General features: G+C 50.9%; 11 protein-coding genes across 11 annotated transcripts; 5 read left to right on the top strand and 6 right to left on the bottom strand.

The window, feature by feature from the left end:
• Positions 1 to 910: 910 nt before the first annotated feature.
• MAA_01660 (uncharacterized protein) lies at positions 911 to 1228 on the bottom strand (the record flags this gene model as incomplete). Its single annotated transcript, XM_007819658.1, has 1 exon — positions 911 to 1228. The coding sequence occupies one exon, from the start codon at positions 1226 to 1228 to the stop codon at positions 911 to 913; it is 318 nt and encodes a 105-aa protein (XP_007817849.1).
• Positions 1229 to 2466: 1238 nt separating this feature from the next.
• Positions 2467 to 4424, bottom strand: MAA_01659 (uncharacterized protein; the record flags this gene model as incomplete). The annotated part of the gene is made up of 5 exons (XM_007819657.1): positions 2467 to 2828; positions 2889 to 3598; positions 3651 to 3690; positions 3747 to 4013; positions 4064 to 4424. 5 exons carry the CDS (start codon positions 4422 to 4424, stop codon positions 2467 to 2469), a joined length of 1740 nt encoding a protein of 579 aa, XP_007817848.1.
• Positions 4425 to 4829: 405 nt separating this feature from the next.
• Positions 4830 to 6826, top strand: MAA_01658 (propionyl-CoA carboxylase beta chain; the record flags this gene model as incomplete). Its single annotated transcript, XM_007819656.1, has 7 exons — positions 4830 to 5013; positions 5073 to 5199; positions 5264 to 5402; positions 5468 to 5778; positions 5844 to 6097; positions 6149 to 6242; positions 6310 to 6826. 7 exons carry the CDS (start codon positions 4830 to 4832, stop codon positions 6824 to 6826), a joined length of 1626 nt encoding a protein of 541 aa, XP_007817847.1.
• Positions 6827 to 6980: 154 nt separating this feature from the next.
• MAA_01657 (pyruvate carboxylase subunit A) lies at positions 6981 to 9381 on the bottom strand (the record flags this gene model as incomplete). The annotated part of the gene is made up of 2 exons (XM_007819655.1): positions 6981 to 9159; positions 9221 to 9381. 2 exons carry the CDS (start codon positions 9379 to 9381, stop codon positions 6981 to 6983), a joined length of 2340 nt encoding a protein of 779 aa, XP_007817846.1.
• A 429-nt stretch (positions 9382 to 9810) lies between these two features.
• Positions 9811 to 11409, top strand: MAA_10588 (uncharacterized protein; the record flags this gene model as incomplete). The annotated part of the gene is made up of 5 exons (XM_011412306.1): positions 9811 to 9984; positions 10079 to 10388; positions 10459 to 10686; positions 10781 to 10870; positions 10931 to 11409. 5 exons carry the CDS (start codon positions 9811 to 9813, stop codon positions 11407 to 11409), a joined length of 1281 nt encoding a protein of 426 aa, XP_011410608.1.
• A 514-nt stretch (positions 11410 to 11923) lies between these two features.
• Positions 11924 to 14135, top strand: MAA_01656 (uncharacterized protein; the record flags this gene model as incomplete). The annotated part of the gene is made up of 4 exons (XM_007819654.2): positions 11924 to 11982; positions 12049 to 12184; positions 12269 to 12848; positions 12919 to 14135. 4 exons carry the CDS (start codon positions 11924 to 11926, stop codon positions 14133 to 14135), a joined length of 1992 nt encoding a protein of 663 aa, XP_007817845.2.
• Positions 14136 to 15923: 1788 nt separating this feature from the next.
• MAA_01655 (uncharacterized protein) lies at positions 15924 to 17545 on the top strand (the record flags this gene model as incomplete). The annotated part of the gene is made up of 3 exons (XM_007819653.1): positions 15924 to 16060; positions 16132 to 16735; positions 16817 to 17545. 3 exons carry the CDS (start codon positions 15924 to 15926, stop codon positions 17543 to 17545), a joined length of 1470 nt encoding a protein of 489 aa, XP_007817844.1.
• A 2167-nt stretch (positions 17546 to 19712) lies between these two features.
• MAA_01654 (uncharacterized protein) lies at positions 19713 to 20284 on the bottom strand (the record flags this gene model as incomplete). The annotated part of the gene is made up of 2 exons (XM_007819652.1): positions 19713 to 20155; positions 20215 to 20284. The coding sequence occupies 2 exons, from the start codon at positions 20282 to 20284 to the stop codon at positions 19713 to 19715; spliced, it is 513 nt and encodes a 170-aa protein (XP_007817843.1).
• A 575-nt stretch (positions 20285 to 20859) lies between these two features.
• Positions 20860 to 21402, top strand: MAA_01653 (uncharacterized protein; the record flags this gene model as incomplete). Its single annotated transcript, XM_007819651.1, has 2 exons — positions 20860 to 20920; positions 20984 to 21402. 2 exons carry the CDS (start codon positions 20860 to 20862, stop codon positions 21400 to 21402), a joined length of 480 nt encoding a protein of 159 aa, XP_007817842.1.
• A 1258-nt stretch (positions 21403 to 22660) lies between these two features.
• MAA_10587 (O-methyltransferase, family 2) lies at positions 22661 to 24364 on the bottom strand (the record flags this gene model as incomplete). Its single annotated transcript, XM_011412305.1, has 1 exon — positions 22661 to 24364. One exon carries the CDS (start codon positions 24362 to 24364, stop codon positions 22661 to 22663), a length of 1704 nt encoding a protein of 567 aa, XP_011410607.1.
• Positions 24365 to 24470: 106 nt separating this feature from the next.
• On the bottom strand, positions 24471 to 24818 carry MAA_01652 (lipase 3 precursor; the record flags this gene model as incomplete). Its single annotated transcript, XM_007819650.2, has 2 exons — positions 24471 to 24739; positions 24788 to 24818. The coding sequence occupies 2 exons, from the start codon at positions 24816 to 24818 to the stop codon at positions 24471 to 24473; spliced, it is 300 nt and encodes a 99-aa protein (XP_007817841.2).
• Between the last annotated feature and the right edge of the window lie 2195 nt (positions 24819 to 27013).

Here is a 27013-nt window from a genome sequence, read left to right as displayed (position 1 = left end):
AGCAGCTACTTATAGGTTTCCGGCTTTATATTGCTCCCTAAAGCACTTACTAATATCAGACTTAGTTAGTAGTTAATAACCTAGAAAAGAAACCACAACTATAACTAGTACTAAAAAAAGTAATAAGCCTAATATAAGTAAGTTACCTATTATAACTTTAGGGATTAAAGCTAACAGGCCTAAAAGGGTAATAAAAAGGCTACTATTATAAAGGATATTAATAAGAAAAGGGATATATTATTAAAGGCTAGGAATACTAAAAAGGTTAAAAAACTTAATAAAACAGCTAAGAAAGTAGGAAAAAAAAAAGAGATAAAAGGGAAAATTAAGAAGAATACTATAGAGCTAGTCAATAAAAAGTAGCTCTGTGTTATAGTTTTCCCCCTTATTGCGGAGGGTATTTATTATACTATAATTATTTATTTATATACTAACCCTTACAAAAATACGGCTCAGTATAACAAAGGCGGACCTGTAACAAGGGCAGAGGTACTAATCTTGGAATTTTGAGTTTAATATAAATTTAACAAGTAACTTTGGGCTATCAAGGTCCTTGATTTTCCTCAAGGCCTCGGCGGGCCAGTAGTCTCCATGTATACAATAGTCGGTGAGCCCGTCTCTCGCGATGGGTAATGGCAGCAGGGGGCATAGGATTGTCGACTTTCAGGTTCAATATGGCCATTCTACTGTAGGGTCGTCGCATCTGGGCCAACAAAATCCTTGTTGATTTTCTTCTAGCTAATACTCGCTGGGGAGCTTTATGTAATTGAGGGGACCAAATCCAGCCGGCTAGCTGCGAGCAGCTGATATATACAGGACGGAGTATCTTCCAATTGACCAATTCCCGGACCTGCTATACTTGAAAGGGTAACTAACGCGGCCTAGATCTTATTCCCTTATAGTGCATGGCTTAAACATCAAGCTCCTTCTGCAAAGATCGGCAGATGAAGTCGAACGCGAACTTATTGTCACCCCATCTGCTGGCGAGCAGGTTTGCGCACCCACAACCGCCAATCTGCTTGCAAAGAGGTAGAAGGTTTTGTTGACGGGGATTGGAGGCCTCGTCGGTGTGACACTCGAGGATATCGCCCTTGACTTGACAGGCGATATCGAGTTCCGCATTATCTTTCAAAATCGTTTCAGGTGTCTGCTCCCAGTCGGCAAGCTTGCGGGCTGCATTGGCCATAGCCAGGTTGAGAAGAACAGGAAGAATAATGGATGTCTTCATTTTGTTGGAGTATAAGATAAAGTTCTCAAAGAGGTATTGATGGTTAGGATTGTAGCGAATAGAGTTCGAAGCTTGATTTTGTGATATCAAGGTAGGGGACATGTACTGTATTTATATCAAAAGTTCTCCTACCTGAACACGTAGCCATGTCTCGTTTTAGTACTGTATAATCAATTTCAAACAATATACATAATGCCATGATAGATGCATGAATTAAACTCAAGAAGCGTCATGCATCTTTTGAACAGCTCACTGTTATTTAAGAGATGACGCATACAGCTAGGTGTTGCATTGCAGATTAATAGCCCCAGTAGCTACCTGGGGCTAATTGACGTTTTAAGGGGCTTTACATTTTAAACCAGACTTCATGCAGAGTCATGCATGCGGTTATAATGCGTTATGCGGGATGTGGGTTATGGGCCAATAGCTAGTAATGGCAACACGACATGAGCCAATCCAACTATCTGTCCTGTTTTCGGTTATGCGTAGAGATATATTACCAAGCCCACTTGACATAGTCCTTCTTATGCTACTCGGAACGAAGTGTACACGTACTTGTTTTACCGACATTGTTGGTGGCATAGTTGGTAGCTACCCACCTAGCGAATTCCTTACAGGAGCTTGGAAGCCCCCAAAACCCTCTAGAAGGTGGTGTAGCTTCAAAAAGAGAGAAAGAAACGTGAGTCGCGTACGCAACTATTGGAGGCGCTTCATCCCATCGAGCCGAGACCTTGGCATTACGTTGGGCCAGAGGACGTCTCCCACCTGGCGTTACTGTCGGGTAGAGGATGGTGTTACACGGAAAAGGCCCAACGGATCGTGAAGCCCAACAAAGGGGTTTCACGCCGATATAGGGCTTGTTGGTTACACGGCTAGAACACGTGCCCGGGCAAGGACCCTAGGCCCGGGCGTTCCTTTCATGTATATAAGGCGGTCACCCTTCTCTCCCTTCCTTGTAGCAACTCAGGACCTTTGACATCCTACGAGATTATTATTGAATTGAGCCCTTTATCGCTCCAAGCCTTCATAACCGAACCCTTGTCACAGATGGGAAGGTATTGACCTCGGCCTGGATTCATTCTCAAGGGATGGAATGGTCGTATTGCCAAGGCTGCTTGGATAAGAAATGTGAAAACGGCGAGCGCCGTTTAACCCGCATCGTCGGTTCCTCTCTGTCTGGCACATATGTGCGTTCAAAATAACAAAGCTCAACTGGCATGACTTTAACGCTAAAGGACCTATAATCGTGCTCTAAGTGCATCCCCCTTGCCTACGACACTGCCGCGTAACAGCCTTGTTCCGATATCCCGAAGGATATGTTTCTGATGTTTTCCACTCCCCGTCTTGGGGAAGTCGTGTCCAACGCCAGGGTCCCCGATCCAATACACATATCTCGGCGCTTTATGGCGGCCGAGTGTCTGCTGCACCCAGCGGGCGATGCCAGCATCATCAGGCCGAGGGCAAGCCTCCTTTTGGCGAAGAAAACACGCCACAGCTTCGCCGTACCTCTCGTCTGGTAGTCCAATGACACTGGCTTCCACGACGCACGCATGAGCGAGGAGTCGCTCTTCAATTTCCGTCGGTATGATATTTTCCCCCCCTACGGAGGGTTAATCTGTGAGATTCACCCCATAGAAAACCAAAGCTGCAACGGACATACCTCGTATTATCATGTCTTTAATCCGGCCCGTCACACGGCAATATCCTTGCTCGTCAATGACACCCTCGTCACCGGTATGCATCCACACGACACCATCAGAATCCGCGCGCATTACCTCTGCCGTCTTCTCCGCGTTCTTCAAGTATCCCTTTTGCAAGGCATAGCCGCTGGTGCAAATCTCGCCACGAATACCCCGAGGCACAATACGACCTCTGGAGTCGACAATTTTGGCACCGGTGTGCGGGAAGACGGTCCCTACCGAGGTGAGGCGCTGCTCTATCGGGTCTTGGAACCCCGTGCCAAAGGTGACGGGACTAGTTTCAGTCATGCCATAGGCGATTAATACAGTCTCGAGGTTCATTTCATGCTTCAGTCTGCGCACAACCGCTTGCGGAACCAGCGCTCCCGCAGCTAGAGCCTTTTGAAGCGACGACGTGTCCCGCTTCCGCCTTTTATTGACCTCTAGTTCCACCAAGAACATGGTCGGGACGCCGTATAGAACGGTGCATGATTCCGATTCGATGCTGTCGAGAACCAGGTCCGCGTTGAACTGTGCAGAAGGAAAGACGATCGAGCTCCCGTGGGTAAACGCGCCAAGAACACCCATGACCAGGCCGAAGCAGTGGAATAATGGAGGAGGGCAGCAGACTACATCTTTTTCGGTGAGTCGAAGTTGGTCGCCAACAAGTTTGCCGTTGTTGATTAGGTTCCTGAGTAGATTGTTAGCTTGCAATGCTTGAAATCGTAGGCCACGTGTCTTACATGTGGGTTAGCATAGAGGCCTTGGGTAAGCCCGTTGTGCCTGACAAACGATCAATATTAGCCTTGGACACGCTGTGCAGCGCCAGTTGGACAAACCAGACGTAAACTGTATATTGAGCACATCACCAGCTTTCACGAGAGATTCCTTCTCCGCAAGCAACGAGTCGCTGACATGAGACAACTCCGCTTTGCCAACAAAGTCATCATATGTGGCAACGCTCAGTCGGTTGTCCCGGGACCTGAATGACGAGTCGAACAGCACGAGCCGTGCGTCGTCGCTACCATGCTTGTCGAGATGCTCGAGGTGCTCGGACAAATCCCCCTTTGGACCGGAAAACTGTGCGGCAAAGATGATTTTACACTCTGTGTGGCAAGTGAGTCATTTGATTACATGTAAGACACGGATTACACACCGGAAAATGCCACGGCTCGTAGTAGTTCTGTAGGGGTATACGTGGAATTCAACACCACCACGGGACAGCCAATGCGAGCAGCGCCGAAAAAGACCTCAATGTATTGGTAGCAGTTGCCGGCAGTAATTGCTACACAGTCTCCATGCTGGAGCCCGGCGGCTAGCAAGGCTTTGGCGACGAGCTTGCTTCGGAGTGACAGGCTGTGGTATGTCCTGGAAATGTTTTGCCACGGAAATACGACTGCGGTTCGCCCTCCGTAGTACTTGGCCTGGGTCTCGATCAATTCGCCCAAAGTCATAGTCCATAGCGGATTGTCAGTCGCCCCCGCGACAATGGAAAGATTGGTTGGGTGGGCAGACATTGTAAGTCGCGGGCTTGCTGAATCCGAGGGTGGCGGCAACGGTGAGTAGACGGTGCTGCAGTGCATCCGTGGGCAAGGTGAACCTGTGCCATTGAAGTATTTCCTCGACACCATCTACTAGTATGCGTCGGTCAGTACATTCTACCAGCAACTGCATTATCGCACCCAGTCTGAGTCCCGGTAAAGGTGCGCCGACCGGGGCGACCGGGGCAATCGGGCCGTGTCCGGGTCCGGGTCCGGGTCCGGTCGTTGTCGGCGGCTTGCACAAGTGCCATGCCTCTGGCTACCATGAATACGCCAGCCTGGACAAAAGTAAAGAGACAAGCCCGCATCAGAGTATGAGGTCAGCCACCTATCATTGCATCATTCCAGGATACACCGAGGAACCCCTTTACAAACAACAGCATGTCGAGTTTCAACGCATTGCCCGTTGCCGAGTCTTTACTCAATCTCCGAGACCCCCAGTGCAAGGAGAATCGGAAATCATGGGAGCCCATCATGCAGAAATTTGAAGCGGCTTCGAGGCATGTCACCACAGAAGCCACGCCGAGTTCGCTGATCAAGCACCAGTCGAGGGGCCAGTTACTCGGTGAGCATCTCGCACCGCAGCAAAGACGTCGACTGCCCGCTAACATCGACCCTATGCAGCCCGAGACAGAATTTCCCTACTGCTAGACGAGGACTCGCCCTTCCTCGAGCTCTGCGCGTACGCCGGTTTCCAACAAGACGACGCGCCTCCGTGTGCCAACCTGATTGCGGGCATCGGGAGCATCTGGTAGGTCCATCGACGCAACTTGACGTGTTTCTGCGCCGGGCTGACCAAGATCCCTTTGGCGCAGCGCTCGACCCTGTCTCGTCTTGTCACACATTCCCACCCAGAGCGGTGGTGCCTGGAATGAATTCACTGTCCCCAAGCAGAATCGCGTCACGGAAATCGCCACCGAGAATCACTTGCCCATTGTTGCCCTGGTGCAGTCGGTACGCCACCGTCCCCATTGATGTTTCTTGATTCCACGTCGAAAACAGCACCTGACTTCATCTAGGCCGGCGTATTCTTGCCCCAGCAGTTCAAGGTTTTTCACGCGGGCGGCCAAATCTTCCGCGACCTCGCGCGGCGGAGCCAACTCGGCCAGCAGTCATGCGCCATTGTGTTTGGATCTTCGACCGCCGGGGGTGCCTACCACCCTGCCCTGTCGGACTACAGCATCTTTGTCAAGGACCAGGCGCAGGTGTTCCTCGGCGGGCCGCCTCTGGTCAAGATGGCGACCGGGGAGGTGGTGGATGCCGAAACGCTCGGCGGCGCGGCGACCCATGCCCGGATCACGGGCCTGGCGGACCAAATTGCCACTGATGAGTATGTGGCTCGGACTCTGGCCGTTGGAAAACGGGACAAGAGGGCTTTCTAACCGCGGAAAGTAGGTTCGATGCGATTCGCAAAGGTCGAGAATGGGTGGCCTCGCTGGGACAGTGGCCGTTACCGCCCGTCGCGGCCGCTCATGTTCCCCTTCCGCCTCGATACTCGATCGAGGATATCCTCTCGATTGTTGATCCTGATATTCGTAAGCCGTTCAATATGAGGGAAATTATTCTGCGTCTCGTGGACGACTCTCGCCTCTCTGAGTTCAAGCCCAGCTATGGTCCGAATCTGCTCACTTGCTTTGCAAATATAATGGGTGCGTGTCTTTGGCTCGATTTGGCTGTTTGTCTACTGACACACTTGGCAGGTCACAGTGTTGGCATCGTTGCCAACCAAGTTCCCGTTATAAACACGGATGAAGCTTCCAAGGGCGCTCAGTTTATTCGTCTTTGCAACCAGTCGTACGTGCGCAGTTCCAGCCATGTGTATTCTGACACGGCCCAAGTTCTAACACAGATATATAAGCAGCAATCTACCCATTGTGTTTTTACACAACGTCACGGGCTTCATGGTCGGGACCAAGGCAGAGCACGCCGCCATTATTAAAAAGGGCGCGCAGCTGGTGTCTGCCGTCAGTTGCTCGACGGTGCCTCACATTTCCGTCATACTCGGCGCGTCCTATGGCGCGGGCAACTACGCCATGTGCGGGAGGCCGTACAAGCCTCGATTCCTATTTACCTGGCCCATTGGGCGCTGCAGTGTCATGGGGCCCGACCAGCTGGCCGGCGTGATGCAAACAATCGAGGCGAATAGCGCCAAGTCCAAGGGGAAACAGGTCGACGGTGCGGCCGCGGAGAAGAGGACGCAGTCGCTCAAGGACAGTGTGCAGCGAGACAGCGAGAGTTACCGGACCAGCGCGGCTCTCCTCGACGATGGAGTCATTGACCCGCGTGATACGAGAGACGTTGTTGGGATGTGCTTGGAGGTGGTCAAGATGCCGGGTGTACAAGGCGCGAGCGCTCATCGTGTCCTGGCGAGAATGTAACTTAATAAGGGTTGAATGGAGACGTTTACGAGTTTGTACTTGACGTTGAGGCATCTCAATAATATGCAAACATGTGAGGCTACTCATCTGTCTGAGAAAAACTGTGCCGACTGTTCCATATCCTGGCATTGCTACGAAAATGACTCGACTACATCTACTCAATCACACACAGAGCTCTCCCCTCGTCCACAGCATCTCCCTCGCTCACCATGGGTCTAAACACGCCCTCGACGGACGCAAAAATGTTGATTTCCATCTTCATACTCTCCACTACCATGACCTTGTCGCCTGATTCCACCGTTTGCGCAGCATCTCTCAAAACGGAGAGCACCTTGCATGGCATGGGGGCATTGATGTGTCTGCGCTTTTCGCTCGACGCTCCCACCGTCTCCTCCCGAATGTGTTCAAAATACGAGAGAATGCTGAAACACGTCATGTCCGTCCATGTCCCCAGTTGCGGGACGTGGCACATGACCCTTACTCCCTTGGCTGCTTGGCTAACACCGCCTTGGCCAATGTCACTGCTCTCGGTGGCGATTTGCATCAAGAGACGATTGCCATTGAGCGACGCGTGCACTGTGGCTTCGTACCATGGCGAGAGCGACCGATCCAGGGGCCTCACGGTACGGACGGTGCACGATTTGATGGCAATCCCGTAGCTTTGCTGCCCTGGCAAGACACCTAGCCGTAGAGCATTGCTCAACTCGTTGTATCGTGCGGTTACATTTGCAGCGTTGGCCTCGGGAAGTGCGGCCATGTTGCCATTGTCAAGTCCCGTCTGCCTCCCGTAGCAAGGTTTGGACCAGGAACAAATGAAGGGCTGTTTCGTCAAGGCCTCATTGTCGACAACGACGATACGGCGGCCAGAGTGGTTCACCGAGTCGAATGATTGATTGCGAAAGCCTGATGGAATATTGGACAAGGCCGACGCGCTGCCCGATAGCTCTGTTTTCAGTGTGGTGCCCATGAAATACGATGCCAAGAGAGGCAACGCAGATGCAATCTGGGAGGCACCCTGGGCATACGGAGACGACAAGAGACACGACAAGTTATCAGGAATGAAGGAGGTGGTGTAGGCTGGATTCGAAAACGTTTCGTGCAGTAGGCAGCTTTGTAGGAATAACTGATTCGTCCCAACGCCAACGCAGGCCGTGTCCGCGAGAACCTGTATCATCTTGGCCCGGGCCAGGGCGCGCGTCGGTTCCCAGACGACGATTTTGGCAATCATGGAGTCGAAGTGGATCGAGATGCGAGAACCAGTCTTGATTCCCGTCTCAAATCTGACTGAGCTCGTGGCAGAAACCTCGCCATGGTCTGTGGCAGGCCTCCAGAGCCGGACGATGCCGTGCCCCGGGTAGAAATCGCGCTGCGGACTCTCAGCGCACAGTCGACACTCAATCGCATGGCCTGTAGACTTTACTTCCCGAAGCGGCTCAAGCCTTGTCAAGTCGCCTCCGCCTGCAACAAAGAGCTGCAAGGCGACAATATCAAGCCTCGTAACCTCTTCTGTGATGGGGTGCTCAACCTGCAGTCGCGTGTTGACCTCCAAGAAGTAGAAATTGCCCGTGGCCACGTCAAAGACAAACTCAACGGTGCCTGCGTTCTCGTAATTGAGAAGTCTGCCAATTGTCACTGCGACATTGCTCATCTCTTTGCGCTTCGCGTCGTCCAGCCACGGCGATGGCGCCTCCTCAATGACCTTTTGGTGTCGCCTTTGTACAGAGCAGTCGCGTTCCCCGAGAGACAAGACATTTCCATAGCCGTCTCCCATGATCTGAATCTCAATGTGTTTGCCTTGCTCAATGTACTTCTCCAGTATGCAGTCGCTCGAGCCGAAATACCGAGCAGCTTCGGACCGTGCCGTTTCCAGCTCGGCGCGCAGTTGGCCGCGTTCTCGTACGATGCGCATGCCCTTGCCGCCACCGCCGGCAGAGGCCTTGAGCATGACGGGATAGCCAATCTCGTCCGCTAGCCTTTCCAGCTCGGCAGGCTCCTGACTTGTCCCTGCAAACCCCGGGATGAGAGGAACCGATGGCTCATGGGCGCGGAGATGTGCCTTTGCCGATCTCTTGTCGCCCAGTGTCTCCATGGCGCTTGGACTAGGCCCTACAAATGTGATGCCTGCATCGCGGACCGCCGTGGCAAAGGCGGCATTCTCACTCAAGTACCCATACCCAGGGTGAATGGCATCGACTCTGTTCTCTACTGCAACACGGACAATGAGGTCAATGTTCAGGTAAGGGTTGCCACCGGGCTGGTCTATCGAGCCGAGGCCAACGGACTCATTCGCTGATGTGATATGTTGTGATGTATCGTCTCTTGAGTTCGGCATTCTGTTAGCCACCTTGTCCAAGTTCGTAGCGCTACTCCGTGTCGTGCTGTGAGAATACGTACTCGTCAACGTAAATGGCAACTGAAGTCACATTGAGCTTCCTGCAAGTGTTGATTATGCGACACGCAATTTCGCCTCTGTTGGCAATGAGAAGGCGGCTTATGCTTGGGCGTCCCTCCGAGTTCACTGGTAAAGGTGCGACGAATTTGGCCGGAGGATCCATGGTGGCGTTGGCGTCTTCAGTAAGCTCTCGAGGGCATTCGGGTTCTTTGTGAATGCCAATGAATCGAGCAATGTCTCTATTTACTACACGTTTTCTACATGAGCAAATCTTATTTCCAGGCCGCTACATATGAAGGAGGGGTGCGGCGGCGTATTCTTCCCCGGAGCCGGAGACGGAGCCGGGCCGCGCGGGGCCGAATCGTCCACGGAGACAAGTCACACTCCGTCCGCCCGGTCATCACACTGCCGCAATTATTGCCGTGAAGGAGTCTCTATTTCAAAGTAAAATACATGCTGTTCGCAGATTCCGTGGTCAATATTGGTCAGCAAGTACTCCGTTTATTTACCATTGAAGAAACTCCTCCATTTACGCCTGCCGGTGCATCCCTTATTGTCACCTACCTGCTACACCATCCATACTGCCGTCACCATGGGCTCAAACGCGTATCTACCATTTACAGAGCCTCTTTGGCTTTCCCGCCAAGTTTCTCCCTATTACACCAAGAGCCACCGGCAGCTACAAAAAATAGCACGAGAATATGTCGACACTCACATCTTGCCCTTCAGCGACGAATGGGAGAGACAAGGCTTTGTACCACCCGAGGTAAAGAATTGCTCATTTTCACGTCTTTCCTTTGTTGCTATCAGTTTAGCAAAGTACACGTCAAAGAAGCCGAGTCTCATCTTGTATATCATAGGTCATTGCCGAACACTCTCGACAAGGCTACATGGCAACATCCGTATTTCCCCTGGCAAAAGAATACCTAAACGGGCAGCAGCTTCCAGGGGGCATCCGCCCCGAGGACTGGGACGGCTTCCACGACCTGATTGTTATTGACGAAGTCGCTCGGTGTGGCTACTTGGGCGTGATTTGGGCCTTGGCTTGTGGCAACTCGATTGGCGCGCCGCCGCTCGTCCACTTTGGCAACGCGGAGCAGAAGCAACGATTTTTGCCAGCCATCCTCAACGGTAGCATTCGATTTTGCCTAGCCGTGACCGAACCCGACGGTACGTCTTGAGCCCGTCTTACGTCCGAGAGTAAGGGAGGAGATGCCATGGATCTAATTCGCTTGTGCAGCTGGATCAGACGTTGCTGGGATAACCACGACGGCGGAGCGCAGGGGCGACAAGTATATTGTCAATGGGGCCAAGAAATGGATCACCAACGGCATTTTTGCGGATTACTGTACTGCTGCGGTGCGAACAGGAGGGCCGGGAAAGGGCGGCGTTTCCGCGCTCATCATCCCGCTCAAGGTTCCAGGCGTGACCTGCCGGAAGCTCGAGAATTCGGGCGTCTCGGCGAGTGGTAAGTCGGCCAAAGGCTGCCCGACCAGAATTGTTATGTTGGAGTACATGTACGGACTGCATCGCTGACGGTTGGTGCGCTGCGCACGTTTCAGGGTCTACTTACATCGAGTTTGACCAGGTCGAGGTGCCGGCTTCCTACCTTCTCGGACGCGAAAACCAGGGCTTCGAGATTATCATGTCCAGTAGGTGGATTGGAGGCCCTCCGTATTGCATCCTTGTGTGTTGACGACCCTCGGTGGTAGACTTTAACCATGAGCGCTTGTGGCTGGCTTGCACGAGCCTTCGGCTTGCGCGCTGCTGCATCGAGGACGCGTACAAACATGGACAGGTTCGAGAGACGTTTGGCAAGCCGCTGCTCGCTAATCAAGTGATCCGCGCCAAATTCAGCGCCAGCGGACGCAAAGTAGACTCGGCGACGGCATGGATGGAACAGCTTGTGTACATGGAACAAGTCGCCAGCAGGGGTCAGGATGGCGGTAGAGATCTGTACATGGGCGGACTGTTTGCCAACCTCAAGGTGTTATGCGGGCAGACGCTGGAGTTTGTCAACCGAGAAATGCAGCAGGTCATGGGGGGGCTGGGATACTCGCGCGGTGGTCGCGGTGGTCGCGTGGAACAAATCAGCCGTGATGTGAGGGTCATGATTGTTGGAGGCGGCAGCGAAGAGATCCTTTCCGAGCTTTCCGTTGCTCAGGAGCAGCGAGCCATGGCCAAGTTGTAGGCAGTCAACGGGTTTTGTCGAGCGTGTCGAGATGATGGTAGATGGAGTAAAGGCTGTTTGCTGAGACAAATGGCTACATGGACAAGTGCAATGAGTGTAAATTCCCATTTCCCGTGCAGAAAGAGCGCCGCGGGGCAGTTCTCCATGAGTCAAGTCTTCTACTACAGCTGTATTCATACTTGCGCCTTGCAACAGGCCGCACCAGCATGCCGGTCGACCCGTTGGCAACCAAGTAGATTAGCCACATACACATAGAGTTGCAACAAACGCCATAGAGTGGGCAACGCGGCTCGTTCACGGCAACCCACACTTTACATCTACTTCCCCGCATGTCAACCGGTTAGCTCTCGATATTTTCCGGTTCAATTCTTCGGACAAGAGGAGAGTTCCCCACTGCCACAACCGTTGCCGTTGAACTTGTCCCCTCACAACCACCACACTGGCCATCCGATGCCCTCTTCGAGCAAGGTCGTTGGACCGTTGGGGACCACTAGGGAATGACAACATTGCTCCCATGTCTTACTCTGCTGAGCGCGAGATGAGGCGACCTCGTCTGGCATGTTTGAATTGCCGGTGAGTTCCAACATGCGTTGCCCACCTGGGGAATTTCCAACTGAGCAACCTTGATTCACGTTGCAGGCGGAAAAAGACTCGCTGCCACGGGGAGCGCCCAGCTTGCGCACTCTGTGTCCGGCTTGGCCAAACTTGTGAATATCCAACCCATTCCACGGCGGCAGCTCCGGCACCACGGCGTTTGCCCTCTGCCGTTGTCAATGTACGTTTGTTTTGCGCGCGAGTTACACACCCAGACTGTGCCTCTCAAGCCCAGCTTCTGATACCAGCTTCCATGCGAGTATAGGACGAGCTCCTCGTACGAGTTGCGCGACTCGAGGCTGACCTCCGCGCCGCACAACAAGCCCAAGTCGTCACCACCACCAACAATACCACCATCAAATATGATGACGCACAAAGAACGGCCGCCGACGCCGAGAAACATTCGTCCACAACGTCGCCGTCTCCGCCCATGCAGCCGGCGCCTACCTGGGCTGACGTGCCGAGCACCGCCGTGGGAGACGCCGTCGAAAGCGACCAGAAGAAAAAGTTCTCCCAGCTTCCCCCGGTGCCCGTACTCAAGTCACTAGCCGATGTCTACTTTTCCAATTGCCAGAACCAACCATACTGCTTCTTTCACGAAAATCATTTCCGTCGGCGCCTCATTGCCGGCGACTTGCCACACTATCTCCTCCTCGCATTCGCCGCCACGGCCGCGCGCTACAGCTCCCATGACTACTTTCGCGGCTCGGAACTCGAAGCCGTCGAGGGCCTGGCTCGGGCGGCCTGGATCATCATCCTCGACCAAGTGTTTGCCACGGAGCCCAGCCCCGACAATGTCGCAGCCGCCCAAGCGACCAGTCTACTCGCCATCATTGACTTTACCGGTAGGCAACCAATTCTTCCGCTCACCAGACGAGGCAACGCACCTTGAGTAACTAAATGGCTGCTTTGTAGCTGGCCGACACCGCCTGGGCTGGGTCAAAATCGGCCTTGCCGTCCGCCTAGTCCAAAGCCTCAAGCTGAATGCAGAGCCGGACCCGTCGCTGCCGCCGTGGCAGCAAGAAGAACGCAGACGCGTCTTCTGGTCCGTCTACCTGCTCGACAAGTTTGTCTCCTGCGGGAGGTCTCACCCACCGGCCATTCTGGACATGGACTGCACACTCGCCCTGCCCTGCAGCGAAGAAGCCTTTCGCATGGAGACGCCCACGAAGCTACCGACGATTGCGCTTGTCAAGGATTTACCTAGCAACATGGCTGAGTTGGTGCGACTAGATGACTTTGCCATCCTGGTGTTGATGTGCTCTGCTCTGAGTCTCACTGTTCGGGAAACCTTTCAGCAGAACGCGTCGAAAATACCGCCGTGGGACTGCCGGAGCAACTTTGCCCAGATTAGCAGCATCCTGATGACGTTTGAAAACTTTCACACTACGGGGTCGGATCATCTAGGGCCATATATTTCCGCTAGATTCGGCACATACGAGGGCTTTGATCGCCAGCGAGTCGGCCACTTTATCTGGGCAAGAGCCGTATACCACCTCTGCGGCAGTCTCCTCTGTCACCCTGTCAGTCTGCGCAGATACAGAAAATCCCAGGGCGCCAGCTTCCCGACTACGTTTGCTCGAGAGCTACTCGATCGATGCAGAGAGCACGCGACCCAGCTGAGCAACATGCTGGAAACACTACGATCTGCTGGCTGCTGCGCCCGTGGCAGCTTTCTGGGTTACGTAGCGACGTGCGCGGCGTCTGTCCACCATATATTTGCTCTATCGCCGACACCACACATTGCGGCCCGGGCAAACGCATGCTTGGAGATGTGTCTGGGCTTCCTGGAACACCTCCCCGCTCGATGGCCAAACTACGGCATGATGGCATCCTCGTTGCGAGCACTGAGTATAGATGGTCGGTCGGCGCGCCTCCTCATTGATCCCTCGCCTGCCGCTGTCGAAGAAGATATTGACACGGGGGAAATTGAACAACTCTGGAATAGTATAGACTATGGGTGGATGACGGACCGGGCTCGGCAGAGTGAAACGGCTTCATCGCCATCGCCTCCGGGACTGGATGTGCAAATTGGGGATTGGACTACTTTTTTGGATGGCCAAATGGGGGATAATGACATGTCTAGCTTTTATGTGACGCAGGCAGAGCTGATGAGGGGGGCGGATACATAGCAAGGACGTGACTATTTCCATCGGGGCATCAAGCTAGCCGATGCTGACGAATGGAGTTAAACTGGGCGTTGGTGTAAATGTCTTTTTAGCCCCGATTTAGTTTAAATGATGACAAGGAAATTCTGCTGTCGAATGATTGAGTTTAACAATTCATGTCCGCGCCCGTGTCCTTGTCCGTGTCCGCCTCCGCCTCCGCTCCGCACCTTGTGACGGCCAGCCAGTCGAGACCAGGACGCCACAATTTTGATGGTAAAGGTTCAATGTTGGTTCGCCAGCCAACTGGACCGATTCCCGCCTCTTCATGCCTAGGAGACGTTGGCATTTTGAATCTCGTGGTAGTACTAGTTGGCGATCCGCGTACCATTTGTACCAAGCTGTATGAATAAACAGCTTCTATTTGATTCATATGTGCAAGATGAAGTGCCCTTCGCCCAATGTGACTTTTTTTGCTGCGGGGTACTGCATAAATCCCCCGGTTAAGGAGCGCTTTTTCTCTATTCGCTGTTAAGACCGCCACAACGCTGGAATATTGGCACGAGTAGCAAGACGAGCCAGCAGGGGTCATGTTTGGCAATACAATATATCGTTTACAGTTCCTAAACGCCCTTTGATTCGATAATATATAATATTCTTATTACTATGATATAATTATCTGGTAGCAAAGGAAAAATTAGCTTATTCTTATATCGGAGAAGCCAACTTGAGTATTTGGCTGCAAGCTTTCTGGAGACGTTTCTACGTTCGTGTGGATTGCTTGCTTGGTCAACCGTAGTAATGTATAATTGAATAGAACGAACAAGGTTTAACGGACTTTATTTTATATTATTATTATTTTTTTAAGTATAAGCACATCTCAAGGTAGCTGTAATTATAATTCGGCATGACACTGCGACGGCGTCGGTGTATACGCGACACTAGGTCACCTGCACCATGTTGACACCATTTAAACCCACGAAATTAAACAGCCCATGGTGATTATAAGCGGGAGTCATTTGAAGCGGAGAGGAGAGGAAGAGGACGAACGAGTGTGCAGACTCTTATGGCCCGCCGGACGGCGGATTGGCAACGAGCCCCAGCACATCTCCAAGTCCAGGATTAGCTTTTGGGCTTCGTTGAGACGGTGGTGATTTTGCGTGTTGGTGCTTTTGGAAGAATTCAGCCTTGTGCTTACTGCCCATTTTGCATGCCAGTCGCAAAGTTGAGCCTTCACCGTCGTCGAATTCCAGGGCGCGTTTCTTGCTGTGACGCCGACAAGTTTTACTCTGCTTCCCTTGCTTACTAAGCGAAGCTTTTCCATACATCGACGTCAACTGTGGCTGCTTGTCGAGGTTCTATGATGCTGGCTGTAGAGGGACTCGGCCATAGAGGATATTGTCATCAAATGATGCTCTATATTGATAATCTTGTAAAGTCCAAGTAAGAGGGTATAGGAAGAAGAATGTGCAGATGGCTTTTCATCTGCCCGCGAGGCTTGTTGCTCGCACGTGATCACGCGGGACCCTCAACACTGCTGCATTATGCGCAAAATCCTCGGGATATGCGAAGCTTCTTCGGGACCACCACGACCTTTGGTGTATTACAATGTCTTACTTGGCTGCAACAGGCTGAGCCCTCGGTGGCTCGGTTTACACTCTCGCCTCCGGTCCCGAAGTATTTTTCTTGCAATGTTGCATCACATGTAAGCGTGCAGAGGGGTCGAAGTTTTCTTCACACCAGACTCCGAATGTTGACTCAATACCACATGCAACTACATACTATCCAACCAACGTACCTCCTGATACAGGCAACATGCATGTGGCTGCAGGCCAACACGCCTATCAGGCACCCCCCGGCACAGGAATTCCTGATACACAATCTTGGCCCGCCTTGGCGCAAAGGCAAAAGCGTTGGGCACCAAAGGCCAGAACTGGGTGTTTGACTTGCCGGTGGGTTGTCCCTGAATCGATAAATGGCAGATTGATTACATTATTTAACGTCAAATGAGCACATGTCATAGGCGACGACGCATCAAATGCGACGAGACCAAACCTGTTTGCAATCGATGCACTATATCTGCAAATTACTGTGAGCGCTACGATGTTACTCATAATATTATCGCAGCCGCTCAGGCATCTCTTTCTAGCCCGAAATCGCCACTGTGCAATGCAAACGACAGAACTTCTAGCAAGCTACTGTATTTTCTGAACGTGACTGATCCGGGGTATGGCTTGAACAGTTGGCGACCGAATCTGTTAAAGCAACTCCCTCAGCGCATGGGCTACTCAAAAGTGCTAGATACCACTGTCGCAACATTTACTAGTCTTCTAGAAACTCTACATGGGCCATCGGCATTTCAGCAACCATCTCATAGGTCACGACAATTGTACATTTCCAGCCTCAAAGGACTACAGAGGGCTCTTGCCGCCCCAGACGAAAGATACCGCCTCAGCACTATATTCTCGGCGAGTCTTCTGGCGCAATGCCATGTTTGGATGCATCAGAATAGTACCATCGCCTGTGGACATGGCCAAGGCCTCACACACCTACTAAAAGTCTTATTGGTCCAAAGGCCAAAAGACCCATTTGCTCTAGGGTTATGCTATGCCATGTTGGCAGAAGTGGTAAGTCCCATGTAATAACATCTTAATACAACTCTCTTCCGCAACATGCATGTGATTGACCATGAATACCAGGTTGAACAGGCTGTTTTTAACCCCAATATTCAGCTGTTTCCGTGGATCCAGACCTTGTACAGTCTGCCTGGGCCGCCGCTCTGGAAACCGTCTACTTCCACCGCGACTAAACCCGAGCTCACAGCCGTCAATCTTGCACCCATATCAATGATTCCGGGCCTTATGAGAAACCCCAGAGAGAACAAACACCAAGTGCAATCTACGTATGACTATCTAATAGAGGTGTGTCTGCTGGTCAATAAATGCGTCATGGCTAATAAGGAATGCCCATATTTCGACACGTGGGATTTCATGCGTCTTAATGAAATACACGGCATGTGTGCCGGTAGCGCAGTTGTTCTCAACGCATTCCTGCGCACTTTTCATCCAAGCAATACAGCACTAGTTGGACAAAAGGTTGTACTTTGCGCCCAAGTAATCGCTCTTGCGGAGAGAGCTATGCACGAACGGCCATTGTGTGCACACCATGTGCCTCAGGCTCTATTGGCTGCGTGGTGTGTTACAGACGGCCATGTAAAGGCAAGACTGCGTCAGTTACTTCAAGACTATCGCGAGACGTATGCCATGGCTAGACTTGTCTATTTCGTGGCTTCTTGGCCAGAAGCTCCAGCTCAGATACAAGATATACCTTGGTTTACCATGTATGATGGACGAGGGGGTTCTCACAAGGGCAGTGGGAAGGATGGACCATTGGGGGGAACCAATCAAAGGCTAACCGAATACTGTTGCATTTTATGAGTGATGGGTACTATCGGGCTGAGATGTTGATACAACTTTTGGCTGTGGGAGGTTTAAAAAGGCTGAAAATTGCCGAGTCGAGCTTCGTTCCGTCGGGGTGTTACACGGAAAAGGCCCAACAGATCGTGAAGCCCAATAAAGGGGCTTTACTAATACAAGACTTATTAGTTACACAACGAGAACACGTGCCCGGGTAAGGACCCTAGGCCTAGGCGTTCCTTATATATATATAAGGCGGTTACCCTTTTCTTCCTTTCTCGTAGTAACTTAAGACCTTAGAGACCCGTCGAGATTATTATTAAATTGAGCCCCTTTTGCTCTAAGCCTTCATACTGAACCCTTGTCACACGGGGTTTCGCAAACTATATTGAGGAAGGAATTGACGCAGAGGCATGACTTTTTGCAAATTCTGACTCATCCTATTCCATCTTTGTCGGACTACTTGTGAAATCACATCAGATCGAGTGTGACGGTAGCTTTGGTGAAATGGCCACATACGGCTAGAGAGCCACAGGCCTACCAGCAGAAGTCATGTCGCTGCAGTGTTCATTATGGCGTATCGAGGTGTGTGAAAAGGGGGCGTAGAGCGTTGGGACTGGAAATAACATCTGGAGGGAAACATGTAAGACGGCTGCCATTCTTGGAAGTATAACCATGGCAAAAGGGCATGAAATGTGGCAAAGTTATTCCATGTAATCCTTCCATGTTGACTGCGGCAGTCTGCCGAGCCGTCCAAAGCAGTGTTGTACGATTTTAGCATCGCAGAGGGGCTCCATGTCGGAACATTCGAACTCGCCGGCATGCCCGAGCCGTTTCCATGCGTTCCTGTGGAACAAGCGGCGTATAGGCCCAGCCTAATGGGATCGCTTGGCCTGATTTATGGTGGCGCAATTGAGTCACGCCGGCTTATTGCCGCCAAACGACTCAGCACACCGCATGGTGCACCTAGAAGCTGGCTTTGATGAATGCCGACGACCGACCACAGACGACAAGCGTTGGTCATAGAAGCTCCAATAGAATAAAAGCAAATCGCGTTGCTAAGCCACCCGGAAACGTATATAACTCTGTAGGATAGGCAAGGATGCGATCCGCCACGCCGGGTTGTATGCCCAGACAGCCATCTGAACCAGAAATGGTAAAAGTCGGGCCCCATAGCAGTTTCCAGGGAGCTTTGAAGCTTTCAAAAGTTACATGTACTTTGTCGATTGAAATGCCCCTACCCACTGACTATTTGCCGTACAGAGGTGTTAAGCCAAACGCCCTCATTTACCAGCTTTCTGACAGAGGTTGCTGTGTTCCATGTAGAACATGGTGGAATCAATCCATGTCATTGACCACACGTACTGCGTACATGCTGGCGAGCACGGATTAGTGCCAGGCCTTTAATGCCATGTTGAGCTGGCCAATCGCAGACCTGGGAGCCCTCGGACCCCTCGGCGTGGCCCCCGTGGTCCGGTGCCGAAAGTCGGCTTTCATCGCCGGACCCATGGGCCGATAATTGAGAAACAGTGGCCTAGTCCCCTTGATTGACAGCCGCGCCGCACAATAAAACTCTAAGCGAGGATCCATAGGTCCGCGATTGGCCCGGCATGCATAATGCATAGTATCTCATGAGCCGCATGAAGCAACACGTCAGTTGGTAATCCACCGCATGAACCCTGTATCATATGATGAGTCCAGTCAACGCGTTCAGGCCTTGTACAGATATTGCCTCGAGCAGGAACATGTATTCCATTTCGTTCGCTACCCAACCTGACGACTGCCAGACCAATCGCGGCCGACGGTGAGATTGGGTCCTCAGAATCGCACCAAATGGCTATAGTTCACGTATGTACCTTCAAACATCCACACGAAATGGGGCATAACCGCGCCAAATACCCCAGATGAAATGAATCAGGATGACGTGACGAGAGAAAAGGCCCATTTTAAAATGAATCTTTACCCGTTTAGTCAGTAACAGGACAGACGCAAGCGTTTCATCTCTCAATTTCCACATAAAAAGTCAAGGGGTGGCGACGTCACGTCACCTTGGCCGCCGGCATTGCGCTGTCGTAGGAATTTCCGAGATTCAGAACAAGTTTTCTACCATAGTCTTACAATACAGGTGTAGCGAGGACAAGAAGAGCATTCACTGATCAATCATGTCCGCGCTGTACTTCTCAGCAGCTTACATGGCCAGTCCCCCATCCCTCGCCAAAATTCCCCCATGCTTCATCAGACTGGACAAGGCCACGACTCCTCCAACGAGTGGCAAAAGACTTCTTGCCAGGTTCAAATAGCCCCATTTCCGGATGAGACCGGAGACTTCACCCGCGCTCAAAGAAGCTGTTCCCTTCACAGCGCCCAGCAATGACGCATTCGTCGACGACATGAATACAAGGGTAAAGGGAATGATGGCAACAACGAGTCCCGCGGAAAGCAAACAGGCCTTGGCGCTTTCCTGCCCACGTAGTCCGTAGGCGGCGTAAGAATAAGACAGAGCCGTGGCGACGGCGCATTTGGGCATCAAGGCCATGCCGTTGCTGAATAGGCCATGCCACACGAGCACTGAAGATTTGGCCACCTGTTGCGCGGTAGGAACACCAATGACACTGAGGGATGCGATTGCGCCTGCGGTTGGGTTCAGTACATGAGCACATGTTGAGGCGACTTGGCTCGAGTATGCTCACCTGACATCCATGAGGAGCCGACAATGCCCGCGGCAACAGCAACGAGGGGGGGGAGTTGATATGTTGCCATTTTTGCTTTTGGAATCCTTTTCAATGGACAGATTTCGTTACACTCCGTCACTTGGTCGGGAGAGGGTGCTTTATAGGCATCAGGTCATGAGTGCGGTGGAGGCGGTGGACCAGTGAGCCGCCACCATTTTGGTTGGTCCAGGTGATTTGAAACTATTCAAGACATGCCGCCATGGCTTCGGCCATGACTTGGGGCGACTTCCGTACACGGGGTTGCATTTGGCCGACAAACTGCGCGGCTTCTAGCGGGGCTGAGGCTAAATAGCATACATAAGAGTAACCGACCAAGAGTGGACGTGGACGGTTACGTCAACTCGGCCAACGCCGGGCACCCTGTCCATTGCACGGGCCGATTGCCTTGGCGTTTGCGAATGCCGTTTATAGCAAGTGTCGGCATTGCACGGAGTAGCGAGGACCGAACCGGCCGTATATATGTCCCGGCTTTGCGGCCAGTCCCCGGTTTCTCGAAATCCTGGCCAACCAAAAAAATACAGCACTCCTTTCCGCCTGAAATATCGAGCCCTTTGTCTCTAGAATCTACTCAATCAGCTGCAAGAAACTGATAAAAGAGTGACAATGCCTCATCTTGGATCGAGTGTCCTGGCACTCGGAACTGCATCGTCGATATTCGTATCTGGTGAGTTGAGAATCCTCCACCAACATGTCATAGTGTGTTGACGCGTTGGATTACTGGCGCCAGGGTCCATCTTTGCCTTCTCCCTCGGCGGAGTGAGTACAGCGCGTTTGGCAGCAGAATCAACCTCTTCCCCGGAACTTGCTAGCCGCTACTGGCTCAACGTCTACCAAAAGTGCCATTACGTCGGTACCCCGATGGTCCTGTTTTCCACTGCATGTTTTGCGTGGCTGCGCTACCAAACGCACCGGAATGTGTTTCTTGCTGCGGCTGCTTCGTGTGCGAGTCTCATCCCCTACACCATTGTCATCTTGAGCGGCCCCGAGAAGATTCTTTTTGCAGCCCTAGATAAGAGAAAAGGAGAAAGAAGCCCCGAAGTAGTCGAGGTTCGCAAGGCGATTGTCCAGTGGGGAAACGTCAACATATTCAGGGCCGTGTTTCCTCTTGTTGGTGGTCTTGTGGCGTTGGCAGCTGAGATGCTGTGATGTAAACGATGGCTTGTAACAAGTTGAACGCCCGAATGCAATTCGAAAGGCATCGGGGTCTATATCTACATATGTAGTTAAAAGGTCTAGGAAGCGTCCTAATTGAAGGGACAGGGTTAGGGTTCTTTTGAAGAATAGCAATTTAGCACAACACAGCGGATGACCAACCGATGTCTCTGCACATAACGATGCAGCAAACATGCAATTGAGTGCGGACAGACAGAAGCAGTAGGTTATGGACTGGAGCACCAATATTAGCCCGAGTGTGGCACGGGTAGAGGATGGTGTTCACGCTGCACCATCTTGGTACCTGACCAAGACACATGCCAAGCGTGATTCCAAGCTCGGTGCCCATATATTTGAGGCGATCTTTTAACCAGGTAGGCTGAGCAGCAGTGAGATAATCTTGTCATAACAGATGGGTCAGTGTCCAGAGCAGAAAGTAGCCCACGACACCGTTTCATGTGGTATGTTCCCCAGACCTCGCATCGCACCATGGTGCAAAATAGCATCAGGTGCGCACATGGCACATGGCATTGAGTTCCAGAATCGCGCGATAGACAAGTCATTGTACGTGTCTATGCGTCCAGGGAATAACTCTACATCGGAGCAATCCTCGCGAGAGACGTGGTTCCCAGGCCACCATTCGCCAACAAGACTCAGGCGGCAGCATGACAATCTGTTCAGCAAAAGGATTCAGCAACTTGCCTTGATTTGTGTTGAGAGCAGCTCGGGAATAATATATACACAATTAGTAATTCGCTTTTGATACTGGTCAGCAGATTTTGGCCGCTCTCCGTGCTTAATTGCTCTTCGCCGATTGCTCGTAGGACTTGTATAGTACTGTCGACGTCTGGTGGCATGCCCATTGCGTTGGGCCAGCTCTCTTGGCTGTCATGCTCTCGAAAATGCCTATATGTAGCAATTGACAGATGCCAGTGTCGCGACATGCCCAATGGCCACAGCCTGTTGTAGGGCGGCATGTGCTGCGGCGAGCGCCTTGATGCCAATAGAGTGCGAGGGCCCTCTTGTCATGGCCGTCTTGCGTTGTTCCGGATCCGTTGGCTAATGATGCGCATGCCTTGAAAGCATACACGAGCGCCGAGCCTTGTCTTCCAGTGCGGCTTGCCTTGATCCTCCGAATCTGCATTGATTTTTAAAACTTAGATATTAATAATTTTATAATATTTCATAATTTTATCAAGTCTTCTTATATAATTAATAAACGAAACTTCATTTGATATTAGCCGGTTAGCTGCTACTGACGCAAAACTTTGGCTTTGGCTAATTTAGCTAAAACTATATACTGATTATTGCGAAAGGAATCTGTCAGGTATCCATTATCCAACTGCGTCTTGAACCACATTAGCGTGTTATTCTCCTTCCACACGGGCCAGTTAAGTTGGCCCTTATTTCCCTTGTTTGGGTCTTGATTATATAAAAAGTTAAAATAGTATTGCCGGGTGCTGCTAGTTGCGTGGGTAGGTGGAATGCCATAAAAGATTTGGATAAGATCTGACGCGTGAAATGTGCCTAAAATTGGTAGTGGGTGCGCGTACGAGGATAAAAATGACCAGGCAGGCATGTTGGGGTTTGCCTTGGCGGTCGCCTCAAGGAAGCTGCGTCGTGATAGTGTAAAAGTCATATCGCCTATAATTGCGGCAATGCGCTTGTACATGGGGTATAGCGAATTGATAGGCCCCGTGCGGAAAGGACTACCCTCGTCATCTTTTGTATATGCCTCAACTAGCTCCGATAGCTGCTCCTTGGTTGCGTTTGGAAATACAAATTGAGAAAAGTAGTTTACTAAATCATCATTTGTCTTGACGCTTTGTTGGTAGAGCGCGAATATCGTCCCTTCGTCTTCCTGGTCGCCTGCAATAATTGGCACGGCATAGTATTGACCGGTTGCGGCGAGTTCGTCCGGGCTTAGTGGAAGCACTTTGCCATCCGGGCGCGGTGGAAATGAGATTTTGGTACCAGAAAAGGAAAAGATGCCTGAAAACGTTTGGGTCACTGCGTTGTAAAAGGTATCGTAGTCGAGTTCTCGGAGGCAAGAGAGCGTATTGTTGACGGTACCGGCACAACCAGCTTCCTTGAGCACCTGATTATATGTGGCTTGTCCCTTAAACCCATCCATTGGCTCGGCAGGAATAGTCGTCCCGGAGTTCATGATGCCGCCTCGAAACAGCGGCTTGCCCTTGTAGCTTGAGTTACCACCATAGAGAGCCATTTGGTAAAACACTGATATCGAGCCGGCTGATTCTCCCCAAAGAGTGACTCTATCCGGGTCACCGCCGAACTGGTCAATGTTATCAGCTACCCATTCAAGGCCCATTCGTTGATCAAGAAGGCCGGCGTTTGCACTACCCTCATTTAGCATCTCGATACCGGGCATGAAACCAAAGCCACCGACTCGGTAATTAACGGCCACAAAAATAAAAGGCTGGTTGTTTGCCACGCCCTCGCGTACAAGCGATGCTCCATCGTATGTGTTGGTGCTGCCGAGTGCGAAGCCGCCCCCGTATATCCAGAATAGTACCGGTAGCTTGTCGCCTGGCTTGATATTGGCCGGGCGCTGAACCGAGACAGTTAGGCAGTCTTCCTGGCCCTTCACATCCTTGAAGAATGGCAAGTCCAGGATCTGGCTACCAATACTGCTGATTATGTTCTTGTCCGCAGGCGATAGAAGCAACTGGGGGCAGGCAGCGGCTATGCCTGTACCGTCTACACTATCCAAATGGCGTGAAATCTTCTGTGGGGGACGAAGGCGCAGCGGGCCGATTGGCGGATCAGCATATGGTATGCCGTTGTATGTTTCGACTCCAGAGTTTAATCTCCCAGTAATCTTGGTGCCTGATGTGAGTTGGACCTGGACCAGATTTTGGGCCGCAGTACCGGTGCTCGTCAAGGCAAGCCCGGCAAGTAGAAAAAACCAGTTTAAAGAAAGAAATACTCCCATATTGGCAAGATATAGCCCAGAGTAGACCAAAATTATCTACAAAGCATTAGTTTAGAATTATATAGAGTTAATACCCTCCGGAAGAGGTAAAACCGCCAATACAGATTTATTTGGCAGCTTTGGCCTTGTAGGCCTTTTTGGCCTTTTTGGCCTCTTTGGCCTCGGCTTTGCTAGCCGTGTCGGCCCCTTTCGTGGCCAGTCTCATAGCTTCCTTGGTGCTACGCTTTGGTTCAGCGTTTTTGGAGGCCTTTTTTTCCAAATTCCTGATCATCTTTGTGACCTCTTTGATTTCCGCAGAATCGGGATTTTTGGCCTTAAGGCAGGCATCCCTTCTGTTGCGGAGGGCTTCTAATCCGTTGATAGCTGCGTTGCCCACTGGGCCTTGTTAGCTTTGACCCTTGAAGGTTGCAATAGGCAACCTACTTGTGTTGGGCTTCTTGTCATGCTTGGTCATCTTGTTGTTGTTGTTTGTAGATAGCTGTGGTGGATGTCAGCAAGTGCTTGTGGGAGATGTGTGTGTGTAGGGGCAGCGACTCACGATTGGTTGTGTTGGGTCTTGATAGCAGAAGAGGCAGATGACTTGGATGCAGGATCGACTCGGAATGCGGGAGAGGGCAGACCTTGCAGATATATACTGCGTGTGTGGGCATTTTAGGTTTTCGGCGTGACTCGGCGTGAGTCACGGCCGCGAACGACAACATACAAGGTTTGACTACATGACAGTAGCTGAAGCTATCGCGAGGTGGCCGCGACTAGCGGGCCACGGCGCGGCACCAATTGCGCTGAGATGGTCTACTTTTCTAGTCTCCTACTGTCCTTGGCCTGGTACAGCCCAATACTGTTTTAGATTTTACGCTTGCACGATACTAGTATCATGCGTGTAATTTCATTTGACTACAGAGCGAAACAACCAACAATTAACAATTAATTAATATAGAGTTAATATATCTTGGAAGATTGCTATACTCGGCTCTAACAATTCTATTTTCGGATGCGTATCCGATATACTTCCGAGACAACTGCGGTCCGTGCACTATTATTATCTAGCACGAGCGGTACCGTGTCACGCCCCTCTTTATATGAAACTCGGGAGCTCGCACTCGGGTTAATAGTGCTTACCGCCAGTCTAGCGTTAGACGGACTCGGCTTAACTGGAGGTAAGCACCACCTTCGCCGAGTTCCAAATAAAATAGGACCAGTATGATACTGAGGCTGTCGCACAACACAACGGTGGACCTAGCTGTTACAGGTCAATAGGTCACGTAATAAAGGCCATGTAAGCTGCTGTGCCTCGTAATACGTGAAGCCAAGCCCCTTTTATAAAAAGGCGCATACGATCCTTTCTTTTGTAGTCTAATTAAGGCTTTGTAGTAATAATTACAGAGATTCGTATCATTTAATGCTATAGTGCCTAGCTCAGCGTGCAAGAGAGGCCAACAGGGACTAGGTGTTCTATGAGATGTCCCGAGCACCGAGTAACTTGCCTTAATGCCGTGGTAAGTGCCGTCACGTCGTTCCGATCCGGTAGCCACATGTGCAGTCGCCGTCTCCGACCTTCCTTATCGTCGAGGTGGTGGGGACCTCGCATGGCCTACCAGACGTAGAGTCGTTCATGTCCGGCAGCCACAAAGACTAGGTTATAGGTCGCGACCTAGATTACGCTCGGACAAAATAAAAGTCCCTGAACCCAGGAACAAGACGAAGGCTAGAAGCAGACTATTCGCCGAAAATCATGAGCCTACAAGCCCTTTATAAGTAGACAACACTGACCGCAAAAAGCTTACAAACCCCTTTTACAGAAACTACTATCAGTATTAATCGTACTATAAAACTACACTCTTGTTAGAAACGGATAATCTTTGCCGGAGACTCCTAGTTTCTCTACATTTTACACTAAAAGACATCAAGTATACTAATACCAGGAGCTCTAATTAGACTAATAAATACGCCAAGATATTACGCCCCAATACCCTTACTAGCTGTAACTCTGCCTCGCAAGTCTTCAGCCCCCTCACAGGATTAATAATAACATCGTTATCAACCGAGTATTACCAAATATTCCTGGTCCAGGGTCTGGTTATTAGAACTAGATCAGGCCTACTTTTAGTTCCCGGCCTGGCTATTATTTTATAATACTTCAGCACAAGATGTGGGCTTGTAACCGGCATAGTTACCTCTGGCGGCTTTGTGGGCGCACTGCTCTTTCTTATTATCTTTAAACGTCTCCAAGTTCAGGTATTATTTGGATGGGCGACGCGAGCAATCGGTATATAAATTTCTTTATTATAATTATATTTAAGTAGTTAATAAAAGATAAAAAAGGGGATACTTAATAACTTATATTAATTATAAGTAAAAGGGTAGCTTTTTTGGTTATATACTTATAATAAATATTATACTTATAAGGCCTTAACTAGGTAATACTACTATAAAAGGGTAAGGCTAATTAAAGTTAGCTCTAGTACTTTATAAATTATCCTTTAAAAGCAGCATCTTATCCTCTAAAAATTAATACTATAACCTCTATAATTAGAGGCATATTTACGGTGAACCTGTACTTTTGTTGTAAACACACAGCCGGGCAAGAGCCCTAGGCACAGACGTTCACTTCATGTATACATAGTGGGCACTCGTCTCCCTCCTCATCTT

This window comes from Metarhizium robertsii (assembly GCF_000187425.2).
Source record: "Metarhizium robertsii ARSEF 23 chromosome Unknown MAA_Scf_1, whole genome shotgun sequence".
Lineage (NCBI taxonomy): Eukaryota > Fungi > Ascomycota > Sordariomycetes > Hypocreales > Clavicipitaceae > Metarhizium > Metarhizium robertsii.
Note: the sequence above shows the minus strand (reverse complement) of the source record. Positions and strands in the feature narration are given on the sequence as shown.